Source organism: Balaenoptera borealis (assembly GCF_965194805.1).
Source record: "Balaenoptera borealis genome assembly, chromosome: 10".
Classification (NCBI taxonomy): Eukaryota; Metazoa; Chordata; class Mammalia; order Artiodactyla; family Balaenopteridae; genus Balaenoptera; species Balaenoptera borealis.
This window is the reverse complement of record NC_138874.1, coordinates 84230640-84249140: the sequence shown is the minus strand read 5'-3', so window position 1 is coordinate 84249140 and position 18501 is coordinate 84230640. Positions and strand designations below refer to the sequence as shown.

The window sequence follows — 18501 nt, the reverse complement described above, 5'->3', positions numbered from 1 at the left end:
CTAGAGAAAGCCTGGGCGCAGCAACGAAGACCCAGTGCAGCCAAAAATAAATAAATAAATAAAATGTTTAAAAAAAAAGTGACTGAAGCAAAATATTTTGCTCAAAGTTTTACAGCTAGTAGAGCTGCTAACCCCCAAACTTATGCTCTTAGCACTATGCTATATTGTCTCCTGCAATAAAATATAAGAGCTAGAAAGTTTCTAGCTCTTATAAAACAGTGAATTCAACTCTTCCTCTTAGTGTGATATGTGAGGAAACTAATGTCCAGAGGAGATAAGTATCTGCCCAAGGCCACCAACTAACTGATGTCAAAAGCTGGGGCTTGAATCTAAACTGCACCATTTAGAGTAGCCTATGCTTAACTTTCTCTGACTGTGGTTGGAGTTATCATGCTAACAGAAGTTCCAAATCATCTGTGATTCATCTGTACTCCACAGCTTTCAACATTTAAAAAAATGATTTATTATATATGTATATTTTCTCTTCTCTTTCAGGTTCCTTGTCAGATCCTGCAAATATTGCTGGCTTAAGTCATTTTTGTGAACATATGCTATTTTTAGGAACAAAGAAATACCCTAAAGAAAATGAATACAGCCAGTTTCTCAGTGAGCATGCAGGAAGTTCAAATGCCTTTACTAGTGGAGAGCATACCAATTACTATTTTGATGTTTCTCATGAACACCTAGAAGGTGCCCTAGACAGGTAATGCTGAAAATACCCTATGAATTTATCCACCTTTGTTCACTTATCATGTTAATAATAATAATTAATATTTTTACAAATATGTCTTCACAGCTTTATAGCTTAACAAAAGATATTTTAACCAGTATTTTCCCCCTCTGGATTTTATAAAAAAGAAAATAATGAATGATGTCATATATTTACTTTGTGGTAGAGGAAAAATAATGGCATGACTTTAAACCAGCCTTTAAGCCTACAGAATATTTTATTGACTTATAAAATTCTCACCAGGCCTTCCCATTGTAACTGGTATTACATATGAAGCATGTGATGAAGAATAAACTGTAATAGTGTCATGGATCTCCTTTCAACCATACTCCTGTTCCAGAATGCTAGAACTTAAATAGTCTGTTCTCCTTTAGTTCCTCAATCCTCAAGGATACTTAGTGAATACAGAATGTTTTGACCTGCTGTTTCAACCCTGGGGACATTTTGTGAAAGTATTTTCTGGAGCAAACTCCATTAGGCTATTTTAATTTCTTGGTCAATTTTCTATACAGCTAACAATATATAATTTTTTATCATATCAGTGATTTGATTCATTGTTCAAAGTGTAATTTTTCCCGTGGTGAATTTTTACAGTTTTCTGTGTTACCAAGAAGGTGTAATTCTGCAGCCTTTTGATGGGTCTATAATGAAGTTTGATTTCACAGTTTTAGTAATTCTCAGCTTTAATTGCTTACTTATATTAATAGTCATTTTTTTTTCAAACCTAATAGTTTGAATTTATTCTGTAGCACAAAGAACATTAACAGAACAAGGCCATGGGTTCAGGATACAGGACTGGGTCGGAGTAGCCTGTTTCTTATTTATTCTAGCTTATGTTTTAGTCTTCAGGCAGCAGCTTGGAGGTGTAATCATCTTTTATATGTATTCCCGGAAGACTTCCATTAATGAGTTCCCTGGGATCATACACTGAATTTAATTTCCTGCTTTACAAATGCCTCAGCAGATGTTCATATAATAGATCTCTGTTTGATGGCGGATGTCTGTTACTTGGATCAGAGTAAAAAAACCACTTATACAGAGCATCTTTCAAAAATATTGATTATACTGTGTCAGAATCATGACCCTTTATGTGAACTTGTCCAGCTATGGTATGTAGCTATTAGGCACTTTTCCCAGCCTGAATTGAGGTAGATAAAAGTGGTTATATGTCTAGAATTATGTTTCCATATATCTTTGAATATAGGCTCCAGATAGATGGAGTTTCCCTTTGGATTGGTACGCGTAAAGTACTTAGCACAGGATTGTATTCACTATGTGCTTAAAATAATATCAAGTAATGATAACAGTCTTTTGACAGCTGGACTGAGGTGCAGTTGCTGAGATGTTTATAAACCCAGGAGTCTCTTAGGCCCACTGAATAGTAGTCGCATTCAGACAGAGCCTCTTCTCTTGGCTTCATCTGAATTCTGGACATTGTTTTTTATAAGATGGGGTCTAAAGTTTCTTAAGAAGACTTATTACTATATGAAATCATGATTTAAATTGCAACCTGATATAGGAGAGTTAATTTATTAACTAAAGGAATCTTAGTTCAGCTTTGGTACTACTATTAAAGAATAGCCTCAAGAAAAGCATATTGGTTACTTATATTAAAGTTACATGCCATGTTATTTGTTGAACCACTGCTTATTAAATTTTTAAAATTCTCTTAATACTTCATAAAAGCCCATAATTATGTCTTAGTCAAACTACTGTGTCATAGGTTTTTCACTCCATTATTTTTTCCACTAATTAAAGTTTGTTTCCTTTTCTTTATAAGAAGGAAAAATATTCAGATAGAGCCTTTTAAAAACAGGTCACTTAGTTTGTCCTAAACTGCCTGAGTCTTAGTGAAATTGCACTTAAAACTGTAAATGTAAGATTTATTGCCTAAGAACCATCACCTGCCTTTTCCTTTCTTGGAGAATTAGCCATATGCAACAGGGATTTTCATAGACATGCCGAATTGTAAATCTTAAGTACATTGCTGCTGTCTCATAAGTCTGCCCTGACTTTTTGTTGTTGTTGTATTGTGGTTTATAATAAGAAATATATATTTGGTCTTTGTCCCTGGTCCTGGCCCATAGCTCCTAAAACCCTTGGAATTTCCTAAGTGATGAGAGCCAAAGGTTGCTTTTTGTTATTTTAATGCAGTGACGTTGGGGACGTCCCTTGATAATCTGAGTTTGGGGGCTGGTTGCCTGGGGAGCCAGCCCTGTGATTAAGGGTTGGAACTTTCAGTCCAGGGGCTGGAGATTGACTTCAGTCACCAGTGGTCAGTGATTCACCCAATCCTGACGAAGTTTGGAGAACTTACAGGTTGGTGAACACATGGAGATTTGGGGAGGGTGGCCTGCCTAGAGGCATGGAAGCTCCATACCCTTCCCACATACCTTGCCTTATGCATCTCTTTCATCTGGCTGCTCCTGAATCATATCCTTATCCATACCCTATAATATAAATATATAATATTTAGATAAATATATAAATCATATCCATAGCCTATAATAAATCCAATAATTTAGTAAGTAAAACATTTCTCTGAGTCCTGTAAGCTGATCTAGGAAATTAATCGAACCCGAGGAGGAGGTCGTGGGAACCTCTGATCTACAGCCAGTTGGTCAGAAGCCCAGGTGACAACCTGGACTTGCAATTGGTGTTTGAAGTTGGGGGCAGTCTTGTAGGACCTGTGAGATCTGATGATATCAGTATTGAGTTGAACTTTAGGCCACCCAGCTGGTGTCGGAGAATTGATTGGTGGTGTGGTAACAACACATGGGAATGGTCAGAATCAGAGTTGTTAATCTTTTTATATTTTCACTAATTATTTAACATATCTGGGGCAGAGTTCTCTGAATTTACATATGTATGATATTATATTTTTCTTCTGTTACTTAGAACTTATATTCCTTTTTTCTTAGTAGCAATGGTAGTTTTTTCTTATTCTGTAGAATTCATATTTCCTATCTAAGTTTCAAACATATTTTTTTAAACATATTTTTAAAAGGCCACTTAAAATAACAGCTTTCAAATTGTTAATTATGTTTCATACCCTTAGGTTTGCACAGTTTTTCCTGTGCCCCTTGTTTGATGAGAGTTGCAAAGACAGAGAGGTAAATGCAGTTGATTCAGAACATGAGAAGAATGTGATGAATGATGCTTGGAGACTCTTTCAGTTGGAAAAAGCTACAGGGAATCCCAAACACCCCTTCAGCAAATTTGGAACAGGTTTGTCAGCTGCGGCTCTAATGCATCTGTTCTCCTTGACCTCATTTAAACCATGGCCCCTTTGCCCAGTATTGTATTTTACAGTTCAGGATAGAAGATTGCAGAACTCCTTGTTCCTACCTACCCTGTTGTTCATAAACTCAGAGTCTGGAGCTGATAAATGGTTGTTATATCATTGTTACTCCTTGGTATTTCTTAAACCATGCCCCTACACATATGTTATCTGGCAGGTCCCTATGTAGACACCTATATTTGTGATTCGTGACCTAAAAAGAGGTTAAAGCTTAGGTATGTGAGCTTCATGGAGAAGGTGATAGCTTATTGAGAAGAAGAGTGACCAAATATGAAGCAAGTTTGTTGGATAACAAGGTGATAGAATTGAATTTAGATTTTAGAAATAGTAAGAATAAAGTGGCAATAATCCCTTTAACAGATGAGTAACATTTTGGCTAGTAGTTCAAAAAGAAGGATGTCAACAGGAGTTGGGCCCTTGGCATTGGATATTTTTTTTAATTGAGGTGTAGTTGATGAACAATATTGTGTAATTTTCAGGTGTACAACAGAGTGATTCTGGCATTGGACTTTGTACATAATACGTGGAATGATATTCTCAAAATTGTAGTAACAGTGACCTAAGCAGTTATTTAGCCCTCTAGAGGTTACTCTGGCCATCCCATACAAATAGGGGTCTGACTGTTTAAGGAACAGAGCAGTTAGAGTTGTGAATAAATATTTTTTAAAAATATTTATTTATTTATTTGGCTGCATCGGGTCTTAGTTGTAGCACGTGGGATCTTTTAGTTGTGGCATGTGGGATCTTTAGTTGTGGCATGCAGGATCTTTTAGTTGCGGCATGCAGGATCTTTTATTTGCAGCATGCAAACTCTTAGTTGCGGCATGTGGGATCTAGTTCACTGACCAGGGATTGAACCTGGACCCCCTGCATTGGGAGCTTGGAGTCTTAGCCACTGGACCACCAGGGAAGTCCCTGTGAGTAGATATTAATCAGCATTTCAAAGGGAGGAGATAATAGATCTCTTTATTCTGAATAAATAGAATGCTCACTTCAAGGCTTGTTGAACCCCCCTGCTCCCATCACCTCCACCTCTACTATCTACAGGTAGATGCATAGCATCTGCTCCGGGCATGACTATAGAAGACACACAAGGTCCCTGCTCTCAAAGTGCTACAACATGCTGGTAGGAGATTAGAGGTGGGGATAACAGGGAGTAGAATAAAATAAATGTAGAGATTCTTGATTTTACGATTGTACCCTTTTTCTTTATTCAGTTTTTCATTAAAAAGTACATTTAATTTAAATATTTAAATGATACAAAAGTATTTTTTTTAAAAAGCAAAAACAAAAAGTTGCCCTTTTCTTCATCTACTCTTGCCATTACCACTTCACCAGATGTAATCATTGTTAAAGGTTGCTGTGATTTTAAAATACTGCTTTGGGGATTATGAAATAGCATAAAAATAATAGATTGTTTAGTGTACTTAAAGTTTATGCTTATTACATAAGTTAATTTGGGGGACTTTAAAAAAAGACTATAAAGACAGCTTTCTTTCAGTTTGGATACCATTCTAATATATCTAGCAGCAGCCAGGGAATTAGTATAGCTTTATAGAAATAGGAATTTTTAAAAATTGTAATTAGAAGCAATGATACTGTATTCTTTAGACTTATAATATTTGGCACCCTGTGACAGCATCATTGCTAAGGTGAATATTGTGGTCTCTAAAATGTCTATGTAATGATTATCTGAAAAGTGGCTTTCGTAGAGAACATCAGCATACATGGTATATCAAGAGGGACTGAGTTTTAAAAACCAAATTTCAAAATCACTACATCCAAATGAGTGTTGTCCTTTAAATAGTCCCTTTGGCAGGTTAGATACCTCCACCAACAATGCTGCTATTGTGCAGAACATGTTAGAGCTCCTCTTTGGGAGTTGCCTTCTTTTAAATAGTCTCACTGGTGATAAATCACAATCAGCATAATCAGGAAGCAGCCACAGATCTTCCAGAAATAAATCCAGTGAGTAAGGTGAGCAGTATTACCTCTGGTCACAAACAAGAAACAATCTTAAAATGTCCTAGAAGAAGGTTTCAGGAGTTATGGGCAAAGAAAAACATTGAATGGTCAGTTACGTGGAGGTGGAGTTTAAGAGCATATTTGTTTTTTAACCACTGACAAGGCTGGGCAGTTAGCAAAATATGAGGTAATATAAACAGCTAAGAGGTGAGTTAGCCAGACTCAGTACAAAAGTACAGAAAATGTGATATAAGTAATGCAAATACCAAGTTACCTACTGATTTTAGAAATATAAACTAACATTGAACTTTTTGGAGTAGAGGTTCTGTCGATTGTTAAGGTCACAGACAAGTTTGAAAGTATGATGAAAGCTGTTTACCCTTACCTGAGAAATTACACACGTATAAAATTTTGCAAAAGTTATTCTTGCAGAAGAATCCTTGTCAGAAATTCATACTTAATTTACTTCTGTTATTTTTTAGTAACTTCAGATGTTTCTGTGAGTGTGGGCCATTTTGTCCATCAAGGGATTATGATTTATTGTTTTAACATTAATATTTAAAATATTAAAATATTATTTTAATAATATTATTATTATTTAATATCAGGAAAAGCTGGGTATTTTTAAATGAACAAAAACCAAGCATTGTGTTCTATATTTTTAAGAAAACCTTACAATAAAATGTTTGTCCTTAACGGTACTTTTTCTTTATACAACCCACAGTAAGAAGCATATTTTACTCAGAGCACATGTATGCGTGTTTGTGTGAGCAACTGAAACAAAAGTTTTACCAAACAATATCTTTCTTATATTTTCAGATGTAGTCTGGTACCCTCTGTTATATTCTGTTTCTTTTAAAAAAAATTCTGGTCTGCCAATACATTAAATTTATTTCATCACAATCGAGTGGGTCCCAACCTACAGTTTAAGTAATTCAGAGTGAAAGGCAGTCATTTCAGTAGACCCAGGAAAAGCATTTGATAAAACTCCTTCATGAACAAAACAACAAAAAAGCACTCATTCATGAACAAAACAACAAAAAACTCTTGAGTTGATAACAACCTATGCCAGACATCATGATTAATTCTGAAGTTCCAAAGGGATTTCTGTTGAAAGGCAAAAACAAAACAAGAATACCCTCTAATCACTTTTTTGTTCAGTTGTGCCGTAGGTACTAGTCATTGCAGGAAGTTAAGGGAAAAAAACGTCATAAGTAAGAGGTTGAAAGGAAGCAAAAGAAAACTTTCCTTATTTCTATATGATATGATTACATAAAAAATTCAAGAACTCTTCAGATCAGTCATTAAAAATAAGATTATTCACCAGCGTTGCCAAAAGAAGAGAAACACTAACATTGCATTTTTGTATCAATAGTAATCAATTAGAAAAATGCTACAGGAAAAATTACTTCATTTACAATATAAAAATAGCTATAAGGTATTTAGAAGTAGCTCTAGCAGAAGAGTAAAAAATATATAATGGATATAAAAGAATGCCTGAGTAGGGCTTCCCTGGTGGTGCAGTGGTTAAGAATCCGCCTGCCAATGCAGGAGACACAGGTTTGAGCCCTCGTCCAGGAGCATCCCACATGCCGTGGAGCAACTAAGCCCGTGAGCCACAGCTACTGAGCCCACGTGCCACAACAACTGAAGCCTGCGTGCCTAGAGCCTGTGCTCCACAACAAGAGAAGCCACTGCAATGAGAAGCCCGCACACCACAACGAAGAGTTACCCCCACTCACCACAAATAGAGAAAAGCCCACACACAACAACGAAGACCCAATGCAGCCAAAAATAAATAAATAAAATAAATTTTAAAAGAAGAGGTTGTGCATGTGAAGTGGTTAGCCATAAAGGTGCTCAGTAAATGATAGTAGCCTCCATAATAACAATGTAATAGAGGATCAGTAGCTGTGAAAGACAGCAAAACTTTGAAAAGGTCTTTGCCATGAAGTCGTGAGGGGCAGCCAGGGCTGCTTGAAGAGTCAGTGGGTTTGATGAACTGACTGTTGGGCAGTGTTATTAGAGAAGTGTTGTTCTCCTGTTCTCTTTTTAGGCTGAACCAGTGGTTGGTGACCACATTCCCTTTGCCCCTTCATTTATCACTCACATATGCCTTTAGTTTTAGTTGCATAGTTCCTGATAAATTATATGTCTTTTCTCTGCCCTGTTGCCTTTAAAATTTTTTTTCTCTGCGTCTCCATGGAATAAAAGCAGAAGCACTTGAATTTTTAAAAGTAGTTTGGAACAGGAAAGGGAAAACTTAGTTCTGGTTATTCTTTAGTGATCTGTTTCTCTAATCATAACCCCACAGACACTGTGGGAGCAACTGGGTTTAGTCAGCTGAGAAGGAAATAAAAGAAGGAAGTCAGGATGTGGGTGAGGGAAACAAAACAGGCACTCCTTGATAGAATGAAAGGCAAAGTGGGAGAGTGCCTGGAAATAGAGGGTGGAGCTGTATTCAGATATGGGTGATGTTTTTCTTAATTGTTATGCGGCAATTATGTTTTGTAGCACGTACCACAGGATCATAAGAATCTGAATAGGGTGTTATAAGTGTGCTCAGATTATCTCTCTCTCTCTCTCAGTTGACAAGTAATTTTTTAAAGGTCCTCTACATGTAAAGTGCATTAGAAAATGCAAAGAAGTATAATCAGTGTCTTTGCACTCAAGATGTTTCTGGTTTAGTTGGAGAGCAAGTCAAACCCAGGATTTCACTGGAGTATAATCTCAGATTTGATTTCCCAGGAACATAATCTCTTCTCTCTTTTTTCCTCCTTGCTAATTTTTACTGAGTGCTGTACTAAGCACTTTGCCTGGATTATTTAACTCAGTTCTCACAATATCCCCAGTAGGTACGTGCTCTTATTATTTCTGTCTTATAGATGAGTGAACTAAGACTTCAGAGAAGGTAATTAAATTGCTTAGGGTCACTCAGCTTTTTGAATGCTGGAGCCAGGTCTGGTGCTTTTAACTACTATTCTACCTGCTTTAGGTTTGCCTAGAATTAAATTCTCCAGGATCTCAGAGGAGACGCAAATTGAATTTTCCTGAAGGTTGGGTAGGATTTTCTTAAGTAGAGGAAGAGCCACTCAAGAAGAAAAGGAACAATATTTATTGTATGAGTATTAAGTGCCACACACTGGGTAGGTGTTTTACCTAATATGATTTCACTTAACTTTAACCACAATACTGAAATTTTCATCATCCCATTTGACAGATGCCAAAACTAATACTGACAGAATAATTAGACCAAAGTTTCATAGCCTTGTGGGGAATACAAGGAGGAGGGAGAAAGGGAGGGTGGTAGCAGAAGTGTCTGTGTAGGTTATGGGATTCAGTATCAGATCAGTCTGAACTCTTAAGCCTGTGTTCTTTGTGATAATGTTAGGTTGACCCCCAAAACCATGACAAGAAGCAAAGACCAAGGAGTGAGCCCTTGGCTGTTATTGGCCATAATAAAGGATGCTTTTGTAGGAAGGAGTAGGAAAATGGATTAGGACCAAAAAAAATATTGTGAAATATGAACCAGAAGGTAGTTGAACATCTCTTGACCCTGGGATGATGATAATGACACAAAAAATTAGACCCCAATAAAAGTTAATCATTTACTTTTTTCTCCCTTTCCTCCTTCCATCCCTTCCTCTTCTTAACTGAAGAATTTAAAATGTATGAAAGTAGACAAAATACTGTAACGAACCCTGTGTATACATCACTTTGCCCCTGGCCAGTCCTGTCTGATCTGCATTCCCAGTCAGCCCCTTGTATTATTTTGAAAAGATCCCAGACATCATATCATTTCACTCACGTATATTTCAATATATGTCTCTAAAGATAATGACTTTTAAAAAACAAGGTAAAAGTACCATTATCATTAATATCATCAACTATGCAGGTAGTGTTCAAATTTCTAGTTGTCTCATAAAAGTCATAATTTTTAAAGGTTTATCTGAATAAAGATCTACTTGTGTCAATTGTTAGTGATTAATGTGTCTTTTAAATTTTTAGTCTATAGGTTCATTCTTCATCTCTCTCCTCTGCTCCCTCCCTTTGACCCCCTGGAATTTATTTATTGAAGAATCAGGATATTTATTTTGTAGAACTTTTCATAGCCTAGCTTTTGCTGATTGCATTCCCAACAGTGTAGTTTAACATATTCCTCTGTCTTCTGTATTTCCACAAATTGGCAGTTGGATATAGAGGCTTGGTCAGATTCATTTTTGTCTTTTTTGTGGGAGGGCTTCATAGGTGGTGATGTGTTCTTTCATCAGGGGCGTATAATGTCTAGTTTTCTGTTTATGATGTTGTAGCCATCCTCAATGCGTCATCTCTCTAATTCTAATTCTGTTATTTTTTTCTCGTATTGATTTGCTTGAATACTACTATAAACAGAAGATCTCTTTTTCTACTTTTGCCTACCCAGTGGTACAATTATTATAGGAAAGGCAAGACAAATGTTTGATTCATTCCCTTTATTTACCAGTTTTCAAAATATTGAGTTGGTTCCCTAGCATCCTTGAATGATGACTAATTTGTTTTTGTTAGTATCATGATAAACTCATAGATATAAAAATATTTGATATGTTTCAGCCCGCTTAGTCATGTATTATTCTCCAAATTTTCCCCTGGCTTTTGTTAGTATCTTTTTTTTTTTTTTCCTTGCTAGGAAATGTGTCTATGGAAAACTAGAAATTGACTGAAAACTGAAAACAAGTGTACAGGTGCTTTATTATGGCATTTAAGAGGCTTTCACTTCAAGTCCCCTTTTCTTTTGTAACTCACATCTTGTACTTACATGTACTTAACCCAGCTGCAGGAGAATTGTCCTTCTTAATTTTTCAGGAAAATTTATATATCTCCAAAGGCTTTGGTCTCTTCCAGGATTTTTAGAAGATTGCTATAGCAAGAAGAAAGAGCTTAAAAAGAAAAAAGAGGTTATAATAATTCCAAGTAACTAACTGTAGATATATTAACCTAACCTTCAGAATCTCGGATTTTCAGAGAACAATTAAGAGTTTCATGGTTATAACTATCAAATGACTTTTCCCTGAGAACCTTATGAGACATACAGTTGGAGCCAGCTTTGATTTCTAAAACACATTTCTAAAACTTCAAACTCAGTCCTTCCCACAGAGTATAAGAAATATTTGGCTGGCTTTAGAATTTTCCAGGAAAATACATTCTATTTACTTGAAAATCAGCACTCATATACATTAGTACTGAGTTTGTAAGCTTTTTTTAAAATAGAATTTATAGTTCTTATAATGAAAATATAAAATAAAATTTACTGAGCTTACAATTTACAAAACCGTCTTCATATCCGTTATCACTTCCCGTAAACTTCACAGCAATCCAAGTTCCTATTAAGTAATTATTGTCTGACATATGCTATGCTGAGCCTTAACACAGATTATTCATTTAATCCTCATGGCAATCCTGTGAGGCTGGTTCTCTTATTATTCGTATTTACCAATAAGGAAACTGGGGCTTAGAGAAGTTAAGAAACTTGTCTCACAGCTAGTAAATGAAGGGATCAGGGATTGACCCTTGCTTTTAACAATTGGGCATGTACCCATATTACCCCCATTTTACAGATAAAATAAATGACCCCTTGGAGGTATTTGTAGACTTTTCCAAGGTTGCTTAATTAGTCAAGGATGGAGTCAGGATGGGAAACCCTGAATCTCCCAACTGCCAAGCCAGTGCTGTCTCCTGGCAGGCCCAGAGCGGAAGGTCCCAGTGGGTCAGCAATCCTGACATCCTCAAGCCTCTGCTGGAGCTCACTCTTACGGTGAGGGAGCCAGAAAGGTAGGATTCAAGATTTTTGTAGCAGCATTTTAATTTGATATAAATGACCCAGCTGAATTAGTGTTAAATTAGGATAGTATATGTCTAGAGACTGAACTGGTATTTGTTATCCCAGCCATATTCACATTGTTCTCCACATATGGATTCTTAGGTAGAGGAAAGTCATCTGGACCATTTACTGAGCTTTCTTCCCTGCTTTGGTGGAACGGTTTCTGTGCTGTACTCAGAAGCCAGGAATCCCTCCTACAATTCAAATCGTAACAGAAGTAGATACTGTTTATTGCCTATTTTCTGCTGTACTTCAAGTATTATATTAAATTCTGTAACATTTTTACAGATTTATTATTTGTCATAAAAGAGATCAGTATAAAAGCATTTGCCAGATCATTCTTTACACACTACTTAAACAGAACCTTACTAATACAGTTTGAGCATCTGTTGTACACTTCTCCAATTGCATTTTTCTCCCTGCTTCCGAGAGATAACCACTATCTTAAGTTTAGTGATTGTCACTCCCATGCTTTTTTTTTAATAAAACATTGCTGTCATGCATTTATTCCTAAGCAATATGTTGTATAGTTTTTTTAGTTGTATAAAAATGGTATTTTATTGTGAGTAATCTCTACCACTTGTATTTTTTCATTCAGTGGTATATTTGTAAGGATTATCCATATTAGAGAGTGTGCCTCTGATAAGTTTTTTAAATATATTAATTAATTAATTAATTAATTAATTAATGGCTGCGTTGGGTCTTCGTTGCTGCACGCAGGCTTTCTTTAGTTGTGTCGAGTGGAGGCTACTCTTCGTTGTGGTGTGTAGGCTTCTCATTGCGGTGTCTTCTCGTTGCGGAGCACAGGCTCCAGGCATGTGGGCTTCAGTAGTTGTGGCATGCGGGCTCAGTAGTTGTGGCACGCAGGCTCTAGCGCAGGCTCAGTAGTGGTGGCTCACGGGCTTAGTTGCTCCGTGGCATGTGGGATCTTCCCGGACCAGGGCTCGAACCCGTGTCCCCTGCATTGGCAGGTGGATTCTTAACCACTGCGCCACCAGGGGAGCCCCCTCTGATAAGTTTTTTATTTTTATTTTTTGCTGCTATCTGAAAAATTTATAAAATGCATATACTATTCTTTATCCATTTTCCTGTTGATGAAACATTGCTGCTATAAGCATTCTTATACATGTTTCCTTGTACACAGTTCTCTAGGGTTCTGGGAGTGGAATTCTGGGAGTGGGATTACTGTATATTAGGATATGTACATCTTTTAGATTAAACAGATATTGCCAAGTTGTTTCCTATAGTGGTTGATCCAGTTTGCACTCCCTCATGCAGCGTCTGAGTTCTCATTTCACCATCACCACAACACTTGGTGTCATCAGACTTTCTATTCTATTTATTGGTTGTTACATATTAGTCTTATGCTTTTTTACATCTTTTTTCTTTTTTTAATTTGGTGTTATATAAATCTATCAATGTCAAGACAGCAGATTGAGCTTAAGAGAAGTAGGGTGACTTGTTCAAGGTCATGCAGCCAGAAGACATTTGACCCTGGATTTGATGATATCTCTGCCAACACCAAAGCCAGTGCTTGTTCCTCTGCACCTCCCTACCTGGGGATGATGGCACTGATAGTAGCAGAGTCTACTCAGTAATTTAAGGACTAATTATGGAATTCTGTGCATTATGTCCTGCTTTTCCTGCCATTTCCTCAACTAACTTTCTTGAGAACTTCCACTATAGCTAGCCTTCTTGTTTTTAAAAAACTTTTTTAAAAAAATTGTTATAAAAGGGCTAATAAACTTAATAACAAGCCTGACTCTTTGGCCCATTTTTACCTAATATTCATGTTTTTCTGTCAGTGTATTAAGAGCTGACTATCCTGACCCCAAGAGAGTAATAGTGGAGAACTTTTTCCTCTTTCTGATTCAGGAGCTTCTAAGGATACAGCACTGCCATTCTGGGCTGTGTTCCCAAACAGACCACAGTTTCCTTGTGTCATCATATATTAGAAAGCCTAAAAGCATCTAGGTAGCAAATAAATGAATATGTAGATTCACAGAATGGCATCTATTTGTGGCTAAAAGCCACTTTTCAGAACAAACGTGATTGGACCTCTGTTTAGAAGTTTGGCCAGAGATACAGAATCACTAGATTTTTGTACCTTAGGTAGGTCAGGTTGCTGTTGACAGAGTGGCTCCTTTGGCTCGTTTTACTTTTAACTTTTTGTTGAAATATAATAAATGTACTGAAAAGTGTGTGTCTCTGATAAATTGTTGTTGTTGTTTTTACTCTGCTGCTATTTGAAGAATCAGATGAATGAATATACTGCTATTATTTATGTACAACTCACTGAATTTTCAAAACCTCAGTACACCATGGACCCAGCACCCAGTCAAGAAGCAGATTACCAGCAGGATAACCTCTGTTCTGACTTTTCATGACTCAGATTAGTTTAGCCTGTTTTTATGCTTTATATAAATGAAATGATGCAGTGTATACTCTTCTGTGTCTGTCTGGCTTCTCTTGTTCAACCTTAAAGTTGTGAAATTCCTCCATGCTGTTGCATATGAACAGTGGATTCTTCGTTTTTTTTGTGGTATACTATTCTGTTGTGGTCCTCTGGATCTTTTCACTCTAGCATTGTCAATATTTTGCCAGTGATACATGTCTTAGTGTATTTGGGGTATGTTCTTGCTTTATCTCTGTGTTTTTAAATGAACCTAAAGATAAAGGGTAAGGATTAGAATGGTAAGATATTCAGGTACATTAAAATCAAAGCAGAATGAGCTAGAACTAGTCAAACTGAAAGAATTTTAAGTCCTAGATGGAGGCCATGATCTTGGTTTTTGTATACTCTGATTTGAGATTTTTTTTAACCAGAACATTGACCAGATTGTGAATAGGCATATCACACTTAGACTGAAAATCTGATTTCTATCTAACACTATCACATTTATAGTCTGTTGAAATAAAACGTAATTTCTCTAAACTTGGGTGTCCCAGTGTGTGGATCTTGATGCATATATTGTGGGACTCTGAGCTTGGCAGTATAAATGAGTAAGGAAGCTCTAAGGACTAGTCTCTCTGGAACTGAGGCTTTTATAACCTTCATTTAGTAGAAAAGGGAGGTACCATCAATACTCAAGCTTTACCTTAATATGAGAGAACTTCAAACCATTACCCAACAAAAAGCTTTTTTTTTTTCTTTTCCTTTTTTTTTTTCTGACGAGTTAGGACCCTGGGTACTTTTTAGATCACCTGGATTCCTCAGGTAGAATGAGGGGGTATTTTAGGACCCCTAGCAGAGCAGATCTGGAGTTGAACTGGATCTTTAGTGAAACTGAGAAGACTGATAAAGAACCTGGAGACTTGATTAGCAGGCTATGCTAGTGAATATGAGTACATTTGATTGCTTTCTGACTAGAGAAAGGTTAACGAGTACTTGCTGGGCTGTTTCTTGCACACTCCACTAGATCTGTTGATTGAAGCATTCTGGGGCATGAATCTTGGCTCAGAATCTTCAGTTCTACGTGGCTAAAGACTGGGTCTGAGAACGCCATCTGATGGCTCTCTCTAGATACCCAGTTTAGTGAAGGGCACTCTCCCAATGCCAGTTCATCAGCCATTATAATAACCCAAGGGGAAAAAACACATCAAGAATATGTTCTGCCATAGTTTCATCTATGCAGGTGAAAAAGAGTAGCCCATTTAATAGTATAAGCAGGAACAATAATAAAAGTTATTATACTAGATCTTAGGGTATTTCTAGTCAAGATGCCATTTTTAGAAAGATACCAATCATTGAAATTCCACCTCCCAGCCTTTAAATGGCAAGATTTTTATTAGAAATGTACTACTTAGAGAGTTTGACTATTTGCTTTTGACATGCATATTTTATCCTAATTGAATTAGTTATTACATTTCATAAGAGATCTCATAGTGGTACGCTGTGTACATCGCTTGAGACTTACAAAAATAGCATTGCATCCTATTTTTACCAGTGTAGGTCAAATTCATGAGAATTCACATCACAAATTTAATGCTTCAGCCAAGAATAGTACATTTCTTTCCACAAGTAACTTGGCAAGTTCCAAAAAGATCCCTCAGTGACTATGTTCAATTAATTACGGAGCACCTAGGGAATTGGAAGTTAAAGTAAGTGTGAATGGAGGCCATGTGGATCTCATTTTGTCTTATAAGTGCTCATAATACCTACTATCTCTTAGGAATTTTAAGAAGTATAATTTTTATAAGGTACTTTAAGGTCTTGAGGGAAGACTCTCTATAGATTAAAATGTTACTAGTTTGTACTATACTATCCTGTTTATCCAGGTTATGGTCAAACATATTTGACTAATCATTATATGTGTTTGTTTGGACTCTATTTTTTAAGTTTACCTTATAACAATGTCAGTAATAATTATATGGCTTTAAAATTTGCATATTTTGCTTTTTCTTAGAAATGTTTTTCCTTCCTTTCAGGTAACAAATATACTCTAGAGACTAGACCAAACCAAGAAGGCATTGATGTAAGACAAGAGCTACTGAAATTCCATTCTACTTATTATTCATCCAACTTAATGGCTATTTGTGTTTTAGGTCGAGGTAAGAATCGTTAAAATTTCTTCATGGTGTTGGATAATCTTAGTTTTCCACTTTGGCTTTTTCAAAGTATTGGAAGAAGGATATAAGACACTTCCTTTTATCTGTTCAGAGGCTTTTGAAAATGATCTTGTTGGAGAATATGTGGAGGGGAATTTTGTTTTTAACTCACTGTGTTCTAAAAAGAAGCTTAGGTGATTTTAAATGGAGACCTGAAGAAAATATAAATTAATAGCAAGGAAAGGAAGTATAAAGGACAAGATTGAGAGATTTGACCTTATAAAATTCAAAAAAAATAAAAAAATTAAAAGACAGATGATTATAAACTAGGAAAACTATTAGAAAGCAACAAAGTTTGGTATTGTTTCCCCTATTAAATTACCATAATTTTGATTTGGGTTTTGTTTTAACTAATACCCATTATGAGGAGAGGTGCTCTTTTGTATTTGTGGTGTATACAATTTATGCAATTCCTCCACACTTTCTGGAGGACAGTTTAACAAGATGCATCACCCTATAAAGTACATTTTTACTTCTAGAAGTGCAGTCTAAGGAAATAATCAGAGTTGTTCAAACAGGTGATGTACGAGGATGTTTCAGTATAGTATTTATTAGTGAAAAGTTAGATACAAGCTAAATGTTCATTAACAGAAGATTGGTTAAATAGTGATAATAGAGCATCTTATAGAAAATAGCATCCCTTCTCCCACTTCCTCTCCTCTCACCTGCTTTATTTTTCTTTAAAACATTTATCACCACCTGAAATATTAAATATTCTTTATTGTTGTCTGCTGTACCAGAATGTAAGTTACTTGAGAATAGAAACTGTTCACTGCTTTGTCTGGGTTAGTGCTTGACACATCATAAGTACTCAGTAAGTAAATATTGCATGAATAAATAGTTTCATGACAGTGTTTTCATAACTTGGGAAAATATTCTTATTGTATTAAATAGAAAACAAAAGCACTCTTTGAAAGCACTGTGTGCTATCTGATCCCATTTGGGGATTTCTAAAAAATTCTAATAGACATAAATGGGAGACATAAGACAAAGTAGAAAAACATACCAGAAATTTAATAATGTGGTATAGTAGTTAAGAACTCATGCTCTAGAGTCTGAGAGCTTGGGTTTGCATTCCTAATACACCACCTACTCAGTATGTAGTGGCTATGAGCTAACAAAGTTACTTCAGTTCTCTGCACTTCAGTTTTTGCATGTGTAAAATGGAGGTGGCACCTCATACCTGTTGTGAGGTTTAATAGAGATAATGCAGAAAAAGTGCACAGTGCCTGGCGACACAGCAAAATGCTCCATAAATGGTAGGTAGCTACTTTCAGCGTTCCGTAATCATGAGCTTATGGGCGACTTTTGTTTTCTTCTTTTGTTTTTGGTCTTGGTTTTTTGCTTTTGTTTTTCAAAGTATTCTGCTATTGGCAAATGTTACTTTTGTGGGTAGTAAATAAACAACTATATATATTTTAACTTGGTAATAGGAACAAGGATATAAAATGGATCCAAGGAGTAAGGCTAATAAAAAAATGTATATTATAATCCTGTGTGCTCTCTAAAGGTAGGTAGATCTACAGAGTGTTAAAAAATATCACTTGGTATTTAGAGCCTAGTCCTGGGAGTAGGTTTCTAAGCTGTATTTTTGTCCACGTCATCTTGAGATAAAACACATGATTTCATTACGCACTTATTAGGCAAGTAATAATGACAACAGATGACGCATACATAAGCCCTGCCCTCAGTGTTCTTGGTTTAGTGGAAATGACAGAATAAGCATCTGAAAGAGACAAAGAGTTTCTTTGTTCCAGTTCCCTCTCCCAGTGTGACTGACCTCCTGTGCTCAGCTCAGTGGATTTGATGACATGTCTGGGAGAAGTGTCCTTACAGTACAGTGGTGTGTGGAGGAAACAGGATCTCTTAAAGGATTAATAGATAATCCGCTCCTTCTTCTAGGAGGAGGGGAGAGGAAGAGTAACCATGTGGAAGGATCTCTGTCACAAAGGGACAAAAAAGTTTTTCTCTCTTCTCCCACGGGGTCCTCCCTCTAGTTGTGGCAGCACCAATTACCTGGACACTTGACAGATAGGTAAC

General features: G+C 36.3%; 1 protein-coding gene across 3 annotated transcripts in view; it reads left to right on the top strand.

Moving 5' to 3' along the window:
- IDE (insulin degrading enzyme) overlaps nucleotides 1–18501 on the top strand; it is a 111732-nt gene that overhangs the window by 44679 nt on the left and 48552 nt on the right. For all 3 annotated transcript variants that reach the window (XM_082339417.1, XM_082339416.1, XM_082339418.1), the window contains 3 exons: nucleotides 496–703; nucleotides 3789–3958; nucleotides 16282–16404. In XM_082339417.1, coding sequence (XP_082195543.1) covers nucleotides 496–703; nucleotides 3789–3958; nucleotides 16282–16404 — 501 coding nt within the window. The remainder of the gene's footprint in view (nucleotides 1–495; nucleotides 704–3788; nucleotides 3959–16281; nucleotides 16405–18501) is intronic.